Raw genomic sequence first — 21,726 nt, forward strand, 5'->3', positions numbered from 1 at the left:
GTGGGTTGATTAACCCAAAACCTGTTTACAAAATGCTGTTTACATAACCTGCTTTCTGGAATACACCCCTGAACGCCAGTTGGCAATCTGTTAGATTGACAAGGCTATCTTGAAAGTTATTTTCAGTTAAGACAGCTCAAAATTTATTTTAGTCTGTGAAACTGGGGCTAAAATAACTAAGCCAATATATGTTTTAATCCTTTTAAACAGACTGGGTAATTTACTCTTCTATCAACTTGGCCTTCTTATGTCATGTTTAATATAAAGTCTTTCACTCAAATATTTACTATATACAACATCAGTAGAGGACAACATACAACAGACATTAAGATGTTCAGATGGGAGTGCTTTAGTGTCTAAGTAGTTTGTTAAGCAAAAATAAAACATAACTGAGCATTTAATAATATATATATATACATTTTGAGGAAATTCAAGTGCAATTTTGTCTAATACAAAGTAAGCTTTATTTTGCAGGTTAATGTTGTAGCTCAAAGCAGTAAGTTAGGTGTTCAGTACATTGAGAAGCAAGAACTTAAACATTAGTTTATTGGTGTGATTTAGATGCTTTTGGGTAAATGTTACTGATGCTGATCATATAAAATGCATCATATAAAAAACCCACACAATCTTCAGATGTTTGAAATATAAATTGCATAGATTGACTGCAAGAATCACAATGTTCGCGAAAGACAACAGATGACATTCAATTGTGTAAGTAGACAGCAACGCCAGGAAATGGTTAGATTTAGCATAAATATACATGATTTTAATTATGTGATTTATATAAATATATATAATCACATTCACTGCATCCAAGTAGGCATTCATTATATAGCATAAAAGCAAATTATTTGTAACGGAAACGTTGCTGCAATACTGTTATACCACACAATATCTCCCAGCAGTCTTGAGCAAATAACTTCTCATTGATGTTCTTATAAAAAGAAAATTACAGAAACAAAAAGCCAATTATTTATTGGCCAAAATGGCTGCCAACTCTAAAGCATTAAAAAGATTTTTAAATGCTAGGAAATAGCACATAGTTCGAAGAGTACAGTACGTAGAATGTAAGTTGGTATACTGAAGGACAGACCTTCTATAAATAGACCTGGCATTAGTGTGTTTGAATATGCAATAAACCACCGTGCAGTGTAAATACCTTCAGGACGTTGAGTCAGCGCTGCATTTGTGTTCATAACATCTTTGCAAAAGAAAGTTAAATGCACAGTCCATAGAATAATTTATAATCATACAGGTGCTCTCTGTACGTTAATAAGCAGCAGGTCTGGGTCTCGGAGTTGTCGTTATATAGGAATCCAGACTGTTCTTCTGTAGTTTCCATTACTGTCTGCTGAACCGTCTGGTGAAGCCGGTGCCAGCGCAGAGGGCAGCCTGGCACTAGATGAATTCTCCTTCACACACTTCACGCAAATTTCTTTCTGGTTGCAGTGAAGCGCTCCATGTACTAAGGAAAAACACATGACTGCGTGAGGCAAATGTGGGAAAATCAAAATTTGTTTTTCTGAAAATTCCTACTTCTAGAATCTTTTCATAGCTTTGGACAGCCTTTGTTTAAAAAATAAATACTTAGACCAGTTTTGTTTTACATTCAAACTTGAACATCTAAACTGTGAATCTTGAAAATACATTATGCATGATATTTGCTAAAGAGGACGAGTTACACAGAACCAAGCTGAGAGTATACTTGTATTGCAAATCTTTTTTTCTTGTGGAGTGCCTGTGAAAAACTGTCTAATGTTAATGTCCTATACCAATAAAGTGTGAAATGATACCAGCAAACGATGAAAGAATTTATAGCAAACCATTTGTTTAAGTATTACTTCATCCTAATTTCTAAACTGGCACAAATGTATGTTATTTGATTTTTAACATTACCTACCTTATCATATCCTTCCAGGTCACGCAACATTTTAACTTCAAACAAGTTGCCCTCCACGGAGAGTAGCGACACCTGTGAGTCTGTGAGGATAGAAGGAGGGATAGAGGCAAGTTCCAGACAGTTTTCCTCCAGACGCAAGACCTTCAGTCTGGGAGCACGAGACACCTCTGGAGACAGGCTCGAAATCTGAAGAACGATACAGCACAAAGTTCAACACTCCTTGGTTGTACATTGTGTTTATGTCCATCTGATCAGAAAAACATGATCAGTGTGATATGTCATTGATAAACTCACCTGGTTCTGGTTGAGGTTGATTTCAATGGCCTGCAGTTCGGCCACTTCTGCCGGAACAGCCTGGATTTTATTTTTAGACAGGTCCAGGACATCAAGGTGGCGAAGGGAGCCGAGTCCACTGGGAAACTCTTTAAAGTGATTTCCAGACAGGCTGAGGGTCCGCAGGGCCTTCAGCTGACCCACACCTGCAGAAAGCTGCTTCAACTGGTTTCCATTTAAAATGAGAGTTTCCAGCTTCTTGAGCTTTCCGATGTCATTTGGTAGACTGGCTGTGCAGGTAAAATAAACTTATATCAAAACCTATTTGACATTCAGCAACTTCGAGGCTGGGATGTTCTCATTTTACATGTAAATAGGTCAGCCAATCACCACAGAGGTCATTTACAGACACAATATACAGTAGCAAAAATAGCAATTTAATTGGTTTTAAGTGTCAGAGAGGGTGAAAACCAATTCAAAACACCACCACAACATGTAAAGATGTGTAAAACAATAAAACTCAATATAAAATAAGCATCAGTTAATCTACATCTACAGTAAACACTAAACTACAGTATTTGTTGACACTTACACAGCTTATTGCTGATAATGGTGAGACTCTTAAGCTGCTGGAAGCCTCCTATGAAGTCAGGAAGGACCTCGATTTTGTTGCTGGACAGATCGACGGTGCGCAGGTTTCCAGTGAGCTTCTGTAGTTCCTCTGGAAACTGTATAAACAAAAACATCCAACCCGTCAATAATCCACGAGAAAGCTCCGGCTAAGTGCATCCGAGTGGTGAATATAATTACCTCGGTCAAACCCTTTCCGGTCAGCTGAAAGACTCCAGTCTTCTGAGAGGTTTCTAAATGAGCTTTGAGAGCGCTGTTCCCCATTTACAAAATATAACACAGCTAATGCTGTTCTGTTGACTGTAATATCAGGAAACACACTAGAAGAAACAAAACAAGGTTTCTAATAGTCGAACCACAGCATTGAAGAAATGTATAGAGCTGATGAAATGACACAGTTTGATCACTTTTTGCAAACTCGTCCTCAATTAGATATAACCAACACCTCGTTCTATGCCTTTAAATTACAATAATATATATTATTTTACAAAGCTAATATTTATTGGAGTTTTAAAATGTATAGCCTGTAATGCACTTTGAATAAAAGCATCTGTCAAACACATAAATGTAATGTTTGAGCATTACAAATAAAAAAGTTACTTCTGACCATCACAGCTGAAAGTTTAAAGTATTGGTGTACATTATATTAAACAAATGTTCCATGGTTCCTGCAGTATATTAATAATAGTAGTAGTTAGACCACAGTAACCACGAACAAACCATATTTGCTTCTTGGATACCTTAAAACTTTAGTGCATTAGACACTACATAAACACAAGTTAAAATAAACTATAGCAGGTTTACGTATTCAACTCACAATGTCTGTCAATTGGAAAATGTCATTGTTGTAAAAAAGATCCCTAGTCGAATATTAAGTATAAGCTGACAACACTTGTTGCCACAGTAAAAGCACGGTAAGCACCCCTAATAATGACATAATCATCTCTGACGTAAACACATTTATGGATTGAGCTGTCCTCGCATGAATAAACCGTCTGTCAAACTATCAGCGAGCTGTCATAAACATACAAATCACGTTGCATCATGCACAGTGAGTATCTAATGTTATATTGAAAAATAATAATACATACCATAGCCAGCTAGCTCGACAGGCTAGCTGTAAATCCACAGTTTATTCGCAATCTGAGGGAATGAACAATTTAAAAGAGCACGTTGGGTAACGCTTAAAACGTCATCAAGCGCTCGAATTGCATCTAACTAGGAAGTGTAATAGCTGTGGATAAAAGCAAGTAGTCCTTTACAACGGGTGATCTAAACAACTTTGTTTATGTCTAAATCAAACACACAATCGCACCGAGGCTGCGGGTGTAATATTTCTAACACACCGTTAGGTGGCAGTAATAGATGAATGCAGCTTCCCGTTTATTTTTTGTGTTTCGCCACCTAGTGGCATGGATGTTAAATACATGGTTAAACGTGCTCTGACTTCATGCAAACACTTAGCAAAATCACTCCGTTATAAAAATGTGAAGGCCGTACATATATCTTATATATTTATTATTTTTGGATGATAGTGAAAGCGATCTCTAACGGGTTTAATGGTTGTAATGGTAATTGCACTGGTTTTACTGAACACTATATTGGTCTCTGTGGGTTACTGGTGAGTGGTGATGTGTTGGGTTCTTTGGTTCGATGGTGAATGGGAACCGAAAGAATCAATGGATTGTGGAATTAGGCACTACATAAAGTAATCGTGTAATGGGTGTACACTGTAGGCTACACTACGCACATTGTGTGTACATTTGCTGGTGTGTAGTTATATGTTAATTCTGTGTCATTCGTTGTACTATGGTTAAACAAGTACAGTAATGTTTATTGTGTAAACGTGTACAGGAAAATGTCTATTTGTATTGTAATTCTTGTCAGTTATCTGTACTGCCATGATGGTCGGCACTGCACACAAGTTTTTCACCTACACTTGTATATATGGTTGAGTGACAATAAAGGGATTTGATTTAATGGCATTTAGCTGATGATGCTATTGTAGGCATGATGCAGCTATCATTTTTGATTCAATTGTTTTTCCTGGCAAGTTACACGGTGTGTTGTAGCAACAATAACTGTAGTGGTTATTGTAGTTTTGCAGACACTGGTTTGGAACTTTTTCTAAGAGCTGTTAGACCACATCCTACGTGGTAAAACATGCCACTGTTAAAAAAGGGATAGTTCACTCAAAAATTACATTTCTGTCATCGTTTACTCACTCTTGGGTTGTTTCAACGCTATATACATCTATTTGGTTTGCTAAACACAAAGAAATATACTTGTAATAATGTTATCAATTTTCAGTTCTGTGACATCATAGTAGGAAAACAATATTGTATATTTTTTGTTCTGTTGGACACAAAGTGAGACCTTCAAAATGTACATTCTCACTGATAACAAAAAACATAGAAATCCAACAGAAACCATCACTTATGGTATATCAGAATGCCATTACAACCCAATAGGCATTTAACAATTACAAAATATTTCTCTACCCCTGCTAAAAAAACAATAGAAAGAAGTTGTAATGGTTTTGAAGTGATTTGTATTGGTTTAATGGAAAGTGTAGTGGTGTCTACTGGTATGTTATGGATTCTAATAGTGGAGTGTTATCAGACAGATTTATCCTATTGCAAAAATGGCCAAAACACACCACCAAATGGAATTTTGTAATGGATTTAATGGAAAAATGGTTCATTATGGAATTTTATTTCCGTGATTCTGTTTCTATTTGCTTTCTAATGTTTTTTTTAGGAAGGATGCAAATGAAAGATTAAAAAAGAACACTTTATTGCAGTAAACTTGGTCTTGCATTATCAGCAGGGATGAAAAAACACTTCATTGTCACAGGCAGTAAACTTTGTCTTGCGTTTATCGATTGACCATATTTAAATACTAAAACACTATTTTGACAAACAACTTAAAAGCAAGGGCCTGCTAAATAAATAAATGTACTTTAGGAACTTGCTAACTTGCTCTATGTAACTTACAATACACAAAGGCTTGTTGCAAAATGCACTTGCCAGAAACAAGGCCGTCTCAATGTTGAACACCGAAACACACATCATTTCAGGATGTTTTTGCCCATACACATGTACAGCCCACTACAATGCTCTCATAAGTGGCCCTGAAACACTTCCTGTCTTGCGTATCCTGTTTCAGCACCAGTATGTCTTGATAAATGGGCACAGAGTTAAGTCTCTCATCCACCTCACTGTCAGGATAGCTGCAGAACTCTGTATTGCAATGGGCTTCAAAGATGACATTTGGTATCCTGTGTGAAGAAATCGTCGGTCTGAAAGCAGAGAAAACAAAGCCTAGGATCAACCCAAACACACTTTAAATGATGTTTCACACGGATGTCACATGACCTTAAACCTACTGTCATTTTATTTCACAACTTGGCCATAAATATACAGTACTTGAATACATATTGTACATGTAATAAATTTGTTGTTTTTAAAAAGAGACCTACATTAATCTTCAGCTCTCTAAATCTTTGATAATTTGGTCCCGCTCATTTGACTAGATACAATCTGATTCGGTTCAGCGATTTAGCACTATAGTAAGACACTTGACAACTCACATCCAGGTCCACGGTGATAGCGATCGATCGTGAATGTTGCCATTCCCCTCCGTGTTTTCCGCCTGAGGCATAACATAGTCACTGGAAATTGTGAAAGCGGTGTCACATATTTGTTTCTGTCCTTGTTTGGCAGATGCAAGGCTCACCAGCACACAGCCCAGCAAAACCTGCGAGAAAGAACATTATCTGTTAAGTTTATAGTTTGTGATCGTATCAACTCATCCACATAGAAAAAAATCAACCCATTTTTGGAGAGCATCAAACCGTTACAAAAATGTTTTAATGTATTGTTGTTTTAGCTATTGCGAGTTAACACTCGCAAGAAAATAATACGAGACTAAGTATTTTCAGTAACTAACTATATTCAATATCTATTCTAATTTTTGTTGTTTTACCATGTATTTAGCGTTGAAGGAGCTCTGAAACATCTTAAATGCCATCTTATCCTCTTCCAATGTGAAGATGCTTCTCTTTTACTTCATCTATTTATGTCATGCCTGTTCGTGATTGCATAGATAATCGGGCCTCTCTCTGACCTGGATTTCATCATCAGATCAAATTGATAAGTGATGGGTTATTTGTTAAGACCTACATTTTGCCACATCTTCCAGTAATCCGACCTCCGGATAAAAGTTAATTTAAATTTAATCTCAGTTTTTAATCACTCAAAGTGTTTAGGAGAAATGAAAATAGAAACAAATGAGACAATTGTTAAATTACATTAAGATTACGGAGCTGTACAAGGAATGTAGATTGTGTAGATCTGAATTTGCATCTTTAACAATGGTTTTATTAAGGTTTTTGAAGACTTGGCAAATGTGAGCTCAGTTTGTGACATTGTTGAGATCTCTTCTGAAACTCTAATGGAGACATTTGTGAAAATCTTTGCTCTTTTTCTCAGGAGAAACATCTGAGATGCAGAAGACTTACGAGGATTGTTCACCCAAATAATTCTGTCATCATTTATTCACTTCATTTTTGTGTTCTGCAGAGAAAGAAAGTCATGCAGGTTTGAAACAACAGGAGGGTGAGCAAATGGTGACAGTATTTTTGGGTGAACTATCCCTTTCAGCAAGTTTCCATTTGCTTTCCGTTTAATCTCATGGATGTCAAGGAAACATCCATCATCCGAGACCTCATCTTTTCTTTCTTATGGAAAATTCAGCTAACAATAATAATTTAAAATGACTTTCAACATAACAATTTACAAGCACGTGATTTTGGTTTGTGCCCAACAGACACCTTAACCACAAGCAATGGTCTTCTAAGTCAGCAAGACCACCTTGGTCAACCAGCATCACCAAAAAGGCTCAGCAGCAGCTAGACCAGTATAACCAGCAAAAAAGCCTGGAGCTGGTCATTCATGTTGGTTTAAGATGGTCTTTTCATTGGGAACAGCATAAAAGAACATTGCTTGGGATTGCATTTATTGTAAACAATTTGAACTTGAACACATTTAATTGAGGATGGGAAAACAATGATAAATAGGCAGTAATTCTTGCACTTGGGTTCTTTCACCCCGTTCACGACACAGAAGGGTTCTTTGGATGTTAATGGAACCATTTAGCAGGGTCATAAATGCATGTGTCTTTGTAAAACAGATCAGTTTTTTAAAGTTACATCACCAGAACAATGATAAAATACATCCTTGTACACCCCTACAGGTAGGAAGAAGAATCAAAAGGTTACATAAGAGGTTGTGTGAGTAAGCAAAAAAAGCCATGCACTCCTTACATGACCTGAAAATGAATAATGAAACGTAATTATCTAAAGTGGTATCAATCATATCCAAACCATCTCCAGAGTCTCACCGTAACTGTTTGTCAGGACATAGGAGCAATGCGATTGGATGTAATATCATGTTTAGAGACATTGTGATATTCTGGTATACTGTAGAATGGAGGCTTATCCCAGCATCAGAATGAGAAGCGCTCTTCATAGATCTCTCTCACTGATAGTGTTTGTGGTAAGGTCAACTGTATCAAAAGAGTGCGAACCGGCCTATTTACACCACCCACGCAGCCTTAGATATCAGCTCCTTTTTTGGTCAATATTCTAAAATAGATCATGTTTCTTTCGGAATGACCTATATTTAAATTGTGTTTTAGAAATCTTCATCGTATTTACACTTATTTACAAATACAAAAACAAACCAACGCAAAAATAAGTAAACACTCACCGCCTCATGTTATTTCACAATATCTAAACATTCACAAACACCAAATCATAAAGCAATTATAATGATCTTTGCAATAGTGTCAGATGTAGTTAGATAAAAGTGTGTGCCTTCCATTAATGTACAGGTGTATTTTGGCCATCTGTGGCTTAACCCCGCATTATGTCACCATTATCTTGTTCTTTGATGTGGCGGGCACCAATGCGGGAATCCTCTCGGTAGGTTTTTTACTCGCTTTCGAACTGACTGATGACAAACATTTGCACAAACAGTTGCGCAGTCAGCGACGGAAGCTACTCAGCATCTCGCTGACCTCATTTCACCTCCTCTGATCAAAGGAAAAAAAGAAATGCACAAACTTTATAATATAGCATTAGAAGGTTCTCCACAATAAATGTTTTGCTTGCGGTATTCAAGAAAATCAAGAAGCTAATCATGGTGATAAAATGTTTTCTTTAAAAAATAAGCACTAGTCCAAAATGACCTTAAACCTGTTGCTGTTTGCTATTAAAGTCTAAATATGAACTTTAGTAATAAATAAATTCTTATACCAAATGCTTTCATAAGTTCTAACGTCAAACACACACACATACGAAAAACACAGTGTCTTATGTGGAAATGATTAAATCAATAAAAGTGACATTCAAAATGATAAAAAAAGATAAAAATAGCAATAATGATAACTGCATTCATGATGTACATTTAGTTGTTTAAAAAAAAAAACAATGTTGGCCAACGTTAATCTCACAGTTATGAAAAAAATATGCTAAGTAAAAAATTACGCTGAGTGGAAACATGTAATTTGTCATATTTCAAAGATTCTCTAAATTTGTGCTTAGATTTGGGTCACTTCAACACTTCCCGTTCCTGAATGTTCGGTTCTTTCCGTGGGTATGAAAGCAGCAGTTGTACGATTCCTGGACCCTTTGAAAGTCCCACATGTAGGTCACTGGCGTGCGTCACATTTAACAAGAGTGTTTTATGGTTTTATGGCCTAAGAACAATATCATAGTATGATTAAAGGGACAATTTTGAAAGGCATGAACTTCTTTTATACTTTTAATAAAAGGGAATGGTGACCCCAGCTCCCCTTTCACTTTTATTATTTAAAGAAAATGTATGTTTGACAAATGCCAAATCTTTGATTTTGCGTTTGCAGCAAAAATAAAGAAGTCATACTGTTTTAAACCATGTTTTAAAAACATCCTGACGTCTTGGGGAAACACTTTAACTATAATTTCTGAGTCACATGAAGATGTGGTCCTCTCTTTCCCCTTTAATCCTTGAAATGTGGAGCGTAGTGTCAGACCACCAGCTTTCACCGCATTTGACGCAATCACAAACCTCCACCTGAGGTGGGAAAAAGTTTAACTGTAAGTTGCAAGCAATTGACATGGGGCGGATGTCAATTGAGGTTACCAGCATTAATGCAAGTCAGAGAATGAGTATAATCTAATGGACAGAATCACAAATCGGAAGAATTTAAATTTTGCACACCTATTTATATACATTTTGATTTGATTTTGAGTAAAGTAAGTTAGGATAGTATGCTTGCTGCACCATGGCCACAAAAAGTATTTGAACATCTCAGCAACAATTATAAATGTATAAATGTCAATGCATTACATAATAAAACCTCAATCCAAGTATTGCAAGACAGCAGCATGCTCACTTTCAAATAACACATTTTACACCAAAAAGTAATATATTAAAGAAAAAGTTCACCCAAAAACGAAAATTCGGTCTTCATTTAGTTCCAAATCGGCATGAATTTCTTTGTTCTGATGAACATAGAGAAATATATTTGAAACCCAACATTTCTCAGCCACCATTGACTACCATAGTAGGAAACATGTCATGTCCATCAATTTTTTCTATTGAACACAAAAGAAGATATTTTGAAGAATGTAGGAAAGCAAACCGTTCTGGGGCACTTTTGCCTACCTTTGTCCTTTTTTACTGATATGGTAGTCAATGGTGACCAAGAACTGTTTGGCTACAAACCTTCTTACAAATACATTTCTGTGTTCATCAGAGCAAATAAATATATACAGATTTGAATTGAACTCGAAGGTGAGTAAACAAAGACAGAATTTTCGGGCGAACTGTCCCTTTAAATATCATTAGACATTACTGATTAAACTAAGTAGTCTTTCTGAATGACAGATGGTAATGGGACAGTTCATCCAAAAATAAAAAAATTGCAGAACACAGAAGAAGAAATTCTGAATAACGCTTTTAACCAAACGACATTGGCCTCCATTGACTTCCACTGTACGGACACAAAACCAATGAGACATTTCTCAAAATATCGTCTTTTCTGATCCACATAAAGCATATGAATAAATGATAATCCATTTGTAATGTCATGAACTAAATGTTGTTCTCTTTCATCATCTGGATGTTTCAGAGAACCGGGTCATGAGAGTAACCTATTGTTTCTCTGCTGGGACATCCGTGTGAACTTATATTAAACTTATATAATTTTGCTCATTTTTTATCACAAATGAAAATGTCATAATTTACAGTAATGTAAAAAATAATAATTTTTATGTGAGAGCATCACAATAAAAGTACCTTTTTTAAAATTGTATATTGTATTCAATAGGAATGTTATAAAGAACAAAAAGAAAGTGTGATTGTACACACAATGCACATCTACTAATATTTCTGCTGACACAATGATATGACATCGCATACAAAGGTAGACAATTCATCACAGGAAGTGCTCCTACACTACTGCAAATGCACGAACAGGCCTCTCTATATAAACTGCACGTACCGCTCTGAAAGTAGATCAGCGAGTTTTGACTAACACAGGACAGTTTTTAAGAACACAGGTGAAAGATAAAAGAGCGCAACTATGTCGTCTGCATTCAGCTTCCAGTTCCTCACCGTGAGTATTTCTTAATATTAAGAAATCTGTTTTATACTTTTAAAATGATTGTAAATCTCAGGCTAAATGAAGGTTTGTGTTTTACAGGTGGCTTGTATGATGGGACTCTTTTTAATATCATTTGGGGCTGAGGGACTACCAGCCAAGATGCATCCAAAGAAGGCAACGTCGTATCGACTGGTCTTTGATCCAGAGTTCCAACGTTCATCCGACCTGATTCGTCCAATAAATAATGACTCCATATCTCCATGGACGTACACGTAAGTCTTTGTGTCATTGTGCTTTTTTTTTAGTAAAAATGTAACCGTTACAAACACACCAACCGAAAATTTCCCATGATTCATTCTGTTTTGTAGGTTCAAGCATGATGAGACCCTGTACCCTTCGAACATCGCCGAGGCGAAATGTTTGCTGACTGGATGTTTGATCAATGGCGAGGAGGTCCAGGATTACCAATCCAAACCCATTATCAGTCAAATCCTGGTCCTGAGGAAAATTCCCGGAGACAAGCACAACTATTCCTTCAGACTCGAGTACAAAACCATCTCGGTGGGCTGCACCTGCGTTCGGCCGTATGTTGAATATGTGTGAACTTGATGGAGCTACATTTCGTGCCTTTTGTGACGTATATCTTGCTATTGATGAAAAGTATTATTAATATTGCTACATTTTATTTATTCATGTCACCATAATAGTGTTATGTAGGCTATTTATTTATTTTTACTGTGTTTTTGGAATTCCATGACACGTCTGGATGTTCATTTTTGAAATTTAAATATTATTGTATCATGTTATTTATTTAATGGCGCAAGTTCTCTTAGACTGTGGCTGATACATTAAATTATTTTTAAAAGGCTAAACCTTGGTTTTGGTGTCCTACTTTACCTTGATATTTAAAGCACATTTATTATTGTCTTTACAAATAAGAGTTCACAGTAACTCTCAGTAGTGTGTGGGCATTTCCAGCACTGTGAGTGTGGTTTAGTGTCTCTCTCTTGTTGTCTTGTTAGTTCAGTGCTCCGTGTGGTGATAAAACGTGTTTAGATGAAGATGAAAGATTGAAAGCTGCATGTTTGTTTGACTGCAAATCCCAGCAGTTCTTTTATTCCATTTGCCTCTAAAATATATGTCACAATTTCTGTACAGCATTATATAGCCAAATCAGACGCCAGCTGATCGTGAGGCAAGTGAACATATATACAGTGGCAAAAGCTTGAGCAGGTTACCAAAAATAGACCCTCAAAACAGAAGACACGACTGCATCGACATGGGCAAAATATACATGTGCAAACATCACCCGAGCACTCACAAACACAGAGTTGCAGCTCGCATTCACTCATTTTTTGGCACCGTTGGCGTATAAACTCAACACAGAGACGGCGCACGTCTCTGTAGCGTTCAGATTAAAAACTCTGTTGCAGTCTTTGCCAGCTGGCCAGCACTGTTCGTCTGACGCGACCGTCGTTCCTTACAATGATATTATATCATATATCTGGTTTCAGAGTGATAATCTCTTATGTTCCAAGCTAACAATCTCAGCATGATAGTCAGTCCTTTGGTGAACGGTCTCCTGTATGATCAGCGTGTGTTGTGAGAAGATCTCAAGGCACCTGGAACATAAAGTTCAGAGATAGAGCAATTAGGCACAGGACAAGAACCACACGGTCACACACCAAATGTCTTTTCACGTGTTTTATCGATTGCGTCACAGCATGCAAGCATAAAAAAGTTTGGTTTATGGCCACACAACACAATACACACTAGCATTTAATGTGAAGGAGCTTTCAGTTAACTAACAAATTCGACTCATTTCTCTTTCTCGAAAAAAGAAAAACAAGGGACAAACAGTGTGACACATTACTAAGTGCTACTGTACTAAGTACATCACCTCTAAAACTACACAAAAAAGTACAAACATCTAATCCACAAATGCAAGTCAGTTACGCAAGCTTCATTCTCGTCTTGCTTTTTCTATTGTCTGATCACTACATGCTAAACTACAATACATGCACTAAAGACTAAAGGCTCAGCGATGGCTTGTACAGAAGTGACTCACTATGATCTGAACTGATGTATGTGTTTTTTCCCAAACGCAGTCTGAACGGCAAACAAATCAAATTACTTTCTTTAGTTTTCAATTGTGACGCCAATTTCCACATTCATAATACACAAAGCATTCTAGGCGGCAACAAATGTAAAATGATTTGTTGCTTTTGGCCTTGTTACGATTAGCTTATGATATGCTAAAGCCTCCGTTATTTTGCATTTTTCTCTACAAATTTAGACAGGAAGTGGTCTTGTTGTCTACTGCCAGTCGAAATCCAAATGTTCTTTGTTTTTCCTCACCTCCTCAGCATGCTTGTCCTGGAAAAATAAAACAAGAGGAAGAGAAAGTGTTTAATAATAGCTCATTTTTTAATAAGACACATTTTAATATAGGCGGGCTTGTCCCAAATGGCACTTGCAACCTTAATTGCGTCCTTAACTTAGAAAATGTACTTTGAATATTGAACTATGAATTTTGTTATTTAACATATGGTAGAACATTATTGTATGCTCCAAAGATAAATAAACCCTTTATTTTAATTTCTCAATTTCAGATTTTCTGAAAAAATGTTTTGTAGTGAATCAAGTAAAGCTTTATAAGTCAACAAAAAAGCGGTTTAAATTTGACAAGCATTTAAAATCTTCACGTTTTGATCATTGAAAAATTATTGTATGAACTTAGGCTGCAAGGGTACAGGGTGCCATTTGGGATAAGTGATTCTGTATTTAAAGGTACAGTGTATCATTTCGTTGCCACTAGCTGGACCAAACAGATCTGTTTTCAAAATGCTGACACAGTATGGACAAACTACTACTATAGTTCAACCCCAAACTCGAAGTATTGGCTGTTCACTAATGGAACAGAAATGACACACCGTGCCTTTAAAACTACAATTGGGTCATGATGTGAAGATTCGCCGTACCTTCTCCTGAAGACGGTCCAGCATAGCAGCAATGTGGGCCTCCCTGTTCTCCTTATTTATCTCCATCCTTTGCTCTAGTTTTTCTTTGGCCATCTTGATGAAGTTGTTGTGTTCTTCAATGGCTTTCTGGGCCACCTCGCGTTGATGTTCTCTCTTCTCAGCCAGATGTTTGAGCAGCTCCGCTTCTTGATACTGAAGGGTTTAAAGAGACAAGAGTATGATATCAGACAAGTATATAACCAAACTGCTAAGGTTTTTTTTTTTATAAATATGCATCTTTGTCAAAGATATCTTGCACAAAAAGCACATGTTCCTCACCTTTCTTCTCTCCTCGGCTGCATCCAGTTTCTTCTGGATCTCTTCCAGCGAGGGGTCCCTGCGGGGTGGGAAGGTGGGATTAAATTCCCTCAGGCCATCGAAGGATGGTGGTCTCAGGATGACCTCAAAGGCCTGGCCTGATGATCGCTTGTTCAGCTCAATGACCTCCATGTCTTTAATGATTCCCAGGTTGAGGTCCACAACATCTGGAAAGTGCAAACAGAGAACCAGAGTCACATATTTATCTATGTTCACAGAATATTGTTTCATTATAATTCATGAAAGTATAATATACTATAAAATACCAATGCAAAACAAGATATACATATGAATAAAATAATCTTGATGAAATGACTAAAGCTTGGCTGAGCGTACCTTGTGTTTTCTTGGTGGGCTTTTCTCGAGGTTCAGGTAGGATGCAGGAGCAGAAGAGAGACACTAGAGGGAGCTCTTTAATCTTCTCTCTGTAAGCTGCAGGAGGAGAGACACAGTATTTTAGAGATGACACCATTGATGCCATATCATGTGCTCACACATCAGTCCTCTGCTCGGTCAAACACTCACAAGTCCACTCACAATCTACAATACACTTACCTGCAAGAGTCATCTTTCCTTTCTTGAGTTCCCAAAGGCTATAGCGTTTCAAACTCAGCTCCTGAAGGAGACAGAAAAGATGATGTCATCAGAAAGCAGTCAATCGATTCTTCTCGATATGCCTTTGTCCAAACATAAAGGTCTCACTTAGTTTAGCAGTCACAGCATTTTGCCGCAAGCAAAGTGCAGAGGGTTTATTACAAAATACCGTGCAGACGTCACACCTAATAAAGGTTGGCTATATCATCAAACCCTTATACAAATCTATTCAAAACGAGTTAATTAAGCCAGTAATATACTTTATGGAAGTCGATCACAAGATGTTCAGGGTTGTCTTTCCGCCTGTACTTGTCCTTTTCTGTAAGTCCCTGTGTGTTTGGCTGTGCCTCCGAGTCCCAGTGCCCCCTCATTTCCCACGCTCACGACCGCTGCACGCCGAAAGCACTTTAACACCTCCTGACATTTTCAATGCATTGGTTTATCCAACAGATTGTTCAGACGTGTTCTGTTGTGTGAGCATAATATGAAGGCCATAGATGAAACTTGAATCTACTGTATCAGTTCTGTACAAATGCTGCGGGTTGGGTCAAATATGAACATTTTAGGTTGTTTTAAACCAATGATAAACCATATTGTAGCGTACCATGGATTAAAACAATTTTTCGCTATTTTCAGATACACGAACACCCTGATAATCCCATTTTTTTAAAGAAATTGTTTACAGAAGTAAATAAGCAACTGTTTTGTGCAACAACATTAATAAATAAACAATGCTTTGGAACACAGCCCAACAAAAACAAAGCATTGCAATTATAATTGATTGTTATCACTGTTTCAAAGATGCAAAATGAATATGTTGAGCTGTTCTTCACTTATGATTCAACCCATGCCGTTTTCATAACCTCCCACTTCTGTGGGACTGAACTAATAGCTGTTGTTTTGAAAGCAGAGGAGTGCAGCGCTGTGAGGGGCTGTGGCCTTTAGCACCATCAACATGTAAGTACATCTCTCAGTACCACCCCCCATACTGATCAGAACACGCTCGCTGCGGGACCTCCAGAACCACCACAAACATTCAAATTCTCACCGTAACACCCCACCCCACTTCATTTGTTAGAATTAGCAAAGCACCTTTTCTACTTTTGCTTTCACTACACATTACAATAAGAGTAATGTTTAGCACTAAGATGCCCTATTGCTTCTATTATTGCACTATTACCAACTGTTCTCTGAAGGCAGTATCATGATTCCTTAAAGTTCAACAATGCACGCCTGCCGTGCACGCATACATTTTTTGCATACAAAAATTTCGCCATACCATCTGCCTAGAATATCACAATTCAGAATTTTGAACCATGCACGAATTTTATTCTAAAACGCAAACTGACGATTGCTGCAACAGATCTTTGCACTATTAAAAGCAAAACAGAAATGAATAAAATCTAATTAACAGAATAAAAGAACTTCAATATCTAGTCATTTAAAGAATTTCAATGGCAGTCTCCTTTCGTCCTGCAAAAACAGAACGGCATCAAACAGTTATGATATTCTCCTAAACTCACCGCCCAAGTGCTGCGATCTGTCTGTGTCTTTTCCCTGTGTTCAGTCTGACAGTCTGCTGCTGTTTGGATGCTCAACCTGGCAGCATCAGCACCACCTCTGCTAGATAAAGCATGACATCACTTTCCAGCGCTATGATTGGTCGAGAGGAATGCAGGCTTCTGATTTGCTAGAACGGTTGGGAGTGCAGATAGGGGGTGGTTAACTCTTTGTTGAGATATGATTACAGATTTTAAAGTAAGGAGGGGGGTATGAGAAATGCAGCTTTATGCCTAGGTAACGCTTTTTTTAATACAGTAACAAATATGAGAAAGACAAAAAAAAAATAGAAATAGTATTTTATTTTCCTTACGTACATGTTTTTATCTGTTATGTTTTAACATAAATGAGCAAATGTAAAAGCCTGGATTAAGCTCTACTGTCTTGCCTTGCTAATGCGATTCTATTCTGGTTGATTTCAATTTAGATCAAGATTACGTGCAGATCGTGTGCTAAGCCGGTTCTGTCTGGTTCTGGAGCCCTTTGAAATGTCACTTCTAAAAACGGAGGAGGACAGAGATTTATTTGTCATCTTCTCACTCATGGATAGAGTCTTGATGACTGACACGGTAACCTTGCCAACATGCTTGTCTGGATGCTGGAGGACCGGGCCTGTTCGAACAGCCTGTCAGCGGTCCATCTGTGCCGTTGGTTATGTGCCAGCTCAATTATTGATATTTTTACATTTAAAGAGAGTTTGTTGAACATTCAAATTTGTCAGATTTATGCCAGGCACATCTTTTGACTTCCACCAATGCCGGGTCTGTCTGCGTTTTATAAATTAAAAAGATGCTACATTATTTTCTCAATCTTGTTTGGATAAAAGCATCTGCTACATGTCTAAATTTAAATGGTAATCTTAACTGTGTGATGACATCATGACTAAAATAGAAAATACGTTTTTGGAGGATTCTAGCATCCGAATGTGTTCCTCTTCACCTGTTTGCATTGGTGGCTGAATGCACAGAGCAGGTTGAACTCTCTCAGGTATGGTAAAGGTGGAAAGGCTCCCAGCGCTCTGATATGGATGTTGAATATGGCAGAACAGAACATACTGTGCCTGTTTTATTTCCCAGCGGCCTCAACAAACTCTCAGAGCACTGACGTCAGGCACTTACACTATTGCACAAAACTAAATTACCTGTCATACATCTCCAACCAAGACACACTATCTTAATTTAAAAAGTAAAGAGACCAAAAGTCCTAAGCGCATACATGGAAAACAAAAGATCGCATCTATTGCAGTTCAACGAATGTATATATAAGCACATCATTCGTGCAAGACCGCAGAAAGGATCCCCCACCCATACAGACTGGGGATGCTGGTGGGCTTGTTTGCTGTATGTGATCATTGGAGAGGGGCTGCAGGGGGAGGGGAGACAGCGGGACTCGGCTCTCATCTGCTATTCGACTCACACTCTACCGATGATGTCATCCAGCTGCTGGATGGAGAGGCGTGTGCATGCACACAGGCCTCACATAGCAACAGAGCAGAAAATGCAGCAGACGAGGTACCCGTAAGCGATAACAAAGGCGTAAAGAACAGATGCATTCTGGGAATTGCGTGCTAAAAAGATAGCGTGTTGAAAATCCTTTTCGGAGGAAAAACATCCATCTGTATAGAGGGGAAGCGAGGGGTAATGTGCCTGATCATCGCTGGTAACCTTGCAATGATGTCATTTCCAGCCAATCAGGAGCGGCGCTCTGGATTCTCTAGTCAGAATGATGCGGATTCCAGTCCACATCTGACCTAAAAGACATCAGCAATGGTTATAAGGGATTTATTACGCATGCAAACACAAACAATAAAATGAAAGAGCTAGCTTGTTTCTATATTTTTGCATAACATAGATTATTAATTTGACATAATATAAAAAATAAGAAACTATTATGATTCTTTATTCTACTTCCTCATAAAGGTGAGAATTGTAAGAAAAAATGCCTGTCAATACAAAAATAAGTGGTAGGATGTCTGGCAGGTCTTTGATATGCAGTTGTGTAAGGAGTCATTTAAGAAGCGGTTGCTAGGGTGCTCTGAGTGCTTGCTAGGTGGTTGCTTGCTTACACAAACGAGCAGTTTGGTGCTTTGGGTCTCTTCAAATTCCAAACATCCCCAAAAAAATCCCCCAAATAAAGAACACCTAATTACCTCAAATATAAATATTTAATCATTAAAATGGCCAAGTAGATTGTGGTCTTTATGAATACACATTGAAGTGGCTGTGTGCTATTGATGGCTTGTGACAAAATGATCCACACTTTGCTTAAGAGACACACTAGTAAAACATTATAGCACGACATATTGTGATGACCTCATTCTGACACACCCCTACTGAATAATACAGTGTGATATTATGAATAAGCATTATCTAGCTGTACGATACATAAACAACACGCATTCACTTTAACTACTCAGTTAAATTGGTGTAAATATTAAAACAACACTATGATAATCCCGGATTAAGATATTTTATAGTTCGTGAACTCACTAGTACTTTGTTTTAGGCATTCTATTCCTCTCAAAAAGCACGCTTGCAATAGGTGGAACATAAAGGTAGGGTTCACCCCGAGAGGAGAATTGATGTAAATATTTATTATCGTCATTCCAGACTTTCAGACTACATTCTGCAGAACACAAAATGTATTTTGTAGAAACATAGAGAAAGAGTACAGGTTCTAAGTGAGATTTATGGGTGCACTGTTCCTTTAAAGGTGGGCTTCTACTGTACGTGTGAAGGACTCTGAACGTTATGATCTAAGAGAGCAGATCAAACCTGCATGCTCTGAATTCAGAGAATGACATCATTCTAATGGATCACATGGTGTATGACTCATGGCTTTTAATGTTTAGACATTTTGGTCACTTACAATTGATTAAGTGTGCACAACAGAGAGAGTAAAATATCTTTTTTTGAGATAACCGTGAAATGATACACCGTAATGCAGCAACGTTGTGTGTACCGTACAGGCCTACTCGTGTTTAAAATCTTTATCATGATATGAAGTGCTTTACAAACAATTCCTAAAAAGTATACTGTAAACAAACTATGCAGTTTGTTGGTATTCTATTGATGATATTACCTGTATGGTTCATTCGTTCAAAAAGTGCATTGCGGGATATACAGTTGGCCTACCCACTAAAGTTGGGCACTACACATTAAAACCGTGTATTTAAACAACGCATATACTAAATTCGGATGAAAACTGTCGAAGTATGTCATTCCAGGTGTTTTGATGTAAAATGCTGTCCCGGTACACTATTTTGTTGGCCATAATGTACAGATGATGTGTGAATATTAAACAAACAGGTCAACATCCTTTAACATCATTTAAAATCTATGTGCGGTGCCGTTTAATCTGAGAATGAACAGTTACACAATGAAACTGAAAAAAATCAGTAAACTAGTAACAACCAGTTAAAACTGACTTTCGCATCTCACCAGGCAATGTTCTTCTTCCCAGACATGCAATTATTGTAGGCGTTCTGACACTTCCCGCTTCAATTCAGCTCATCCTGTTCAGCTTTAAAGAGCATTGTGTGTGTGCATGTGTGGCGGCAGTGCAGCACCAGACCAGGGTGTTAAAATGGAGCGCTGGGTAAATTCAACCACACAGTGACTCACACTCTGTGAAAATCCAAAGGCATCTGCCATTGTTAGGTTTGCCACACGACCTACACGCCTCGATTCAAAATGATGAGTCACGCACACACAGAAAGCGTGTGTGCATCTGCTGGAAGACTGTGAGAAACTTCAGGGCTTAAGTTAAAGTCTGCAAAACTAGGATGCTGTAAATGTTGCTGCTACATTTTCATACGAGAAATAGCATGAATTCCAATCTATATTATACTTTGTGTAATATAGGAATGCACTTATGTATTAAGGTTTGGATGTATTGAGCCCATTCCAGTTTCAACAAAATCAAACCTTTAGTCTTTCAACAGAAAAAGTACTGACAGCATGACAAGACACATGACAACCGTGATAAAAGCAAGGTTGTCACATGAAAATTTTTCCTTAATACATGTACAGATATTAGTTAATATGAACTTTCTTTGCAGTATTTGAGGTCTGAAAAAACAGAGCATATATTTTGTTCATTTTTGGCAAATAAATGCAGATAGAAATCATAGATTTATGTGAAATATATGGGGAAAATGTTGTAAGTAGGACACAGAATGAAACCAAAATGATAATGTTACCTATACGCATATCTAAATAGTACATTTAGTCAATAGTACATTTTCTGCGGCTGTATTGGAAATAATCATATTATTATATATTACATAGATATTTTATAGTTAAATATGGTTATATAAAGCTATATAAAATAATTTGTACTCTCTATAAAATAGTAATAACTAATACAACATTCAGTAATCATTTATGATAATCTTAGCAGATATCAAACTAAGTTGGACTCATTTAACATCTGAAGAAATGTAGATTGAATGCAAACCAACCTAAAACATTATGCATTTAAAAGGAAAAGTTCGCCTTTAAAATGAAAATTCTGTCATTGTTTACACCCTCTTGTCATATCAAACCTGTCTTCCGCCGACCACAAAAGAAGATATTTTGAAAAATGTTGCTAATACACCGAAAATAAATTATTATGTGCCTTAGTAGATTTGATCAAAATAAATTATAAAAATTCACTTAATAGAATTATGCTCCTGTTTTTAACTAAATAAAAAAGGTAAAAACGTAAAAATATTGGGAATAAAATTGACCAATTTTGGTTATTATTTTGTTTTAATTGAACAAATTATTAAGTAAA

The 21,726-nt window shown here is 37.2% G+C and overlaps 3 protein-coding genes across 4 annotated transcripts; 1 reads left to right on the forward strand and 2 right to left on the reverse strand.

Annotated features, from left to right (window-relative positions):
• Nucleotides 1–238: 238 nt before the first annotated feature.
• lrrc57 (leucine rich repeat containing 57) lies at nt 239–4,138 on the reverse strand. The gene is made up of 6 exons (XM_079459305.1): nt 3,895–4,138; nt 2,984–3,123; nt 2,766–2,901; nt 2,195–2,463; nt 1,901–2,086; nt 239–1,465 (listed from the first exon to the last, which is right to left on the reverse strand). Exons 2-6 carry the CDS (start codon nt 3,065–3,067, stop codon nt 1,424–1,426), a joined length of 717 nt encoding a protein of 238 aa, XP_079315431.1. The 5' UTR covers nt 3,068–3,123; nt 3,895–4,138; the 3' UTR covers nt 239–1,423.
• Nucleotides 4,139–11,043: 6,905 nt separating this feature from the next.
• Nucleotides 11,044–12,324, forward strand: il17a/f1 (interleukin 17a/f1). The gene is made up of 3 exons (XM_079459519.1): nt 11,044–11,467; nt 11,555–11,727; nt 11,824–12,324. Exons 1-3 carry the CDS (start codon nt 11,435–11,437, stop codon nt 12,056–12,058), a joined length of 441 nt encoding a protein of 146 aa, XP_079315645.1. The 5' UTR covers nt 11,044–11,434; the 3' UTR covers nt 12,059–12,324.
• A 222-nt stretch (nt 12,325–12,546) lies between these two features.
• On the reverse strand, nt 12,547–16,977 carry stmn4l (stathmin-like 4, like). Of its 2 annotated transcripts, XM_079457950.1 has the most exons (7): nt 16,911–16,977; nt 15,349–15,409; nt 15,130–15,225; nt 14,755–14,960; nt 14,437–14,628; nt 13,814–13,831; nt 12,547–13,077 (listed from the first exon to the last, which is right to left on the reverse strand). In XM_079457950.1, the coding sequence occupies exons 2-7, from the start codon at nt 15,359–15,361 to the stop codon at nt 13,069–13,071; spliced, it is 534 nt and encodes a 177-aa protein (XP_079314076.1). In that variant the 5' UTR covers nt 15,362–15,409; nt 16,911–16,977; the 3' UTR covers nt 12,547–13,068. The 2 variants fall into 2 exon arrangements, with proteins under 2 accessions (XP_079314076.1, XP_079314075.1); XM_079457949.1 differs by lacking the exon at nt 12,547–13,077 and having other exon boundaries at nt 13,153–13,831.
• Nucleotides 16,978–21,726: the final 4,749 nt, after the last annotated feature.

This window comes from Barbatula barbatula (genome assembly GCF_947034865.1).
Source record: "Barbatula barbatula genome assembly, chromosome: 6".
NCBI classification, from domain to species: Eukaryota; Metazoa; Chordata; class Actinopteri; order Cypriniformes; family Nemacheilidae; genus Barbatula; species Barbatula barbatula.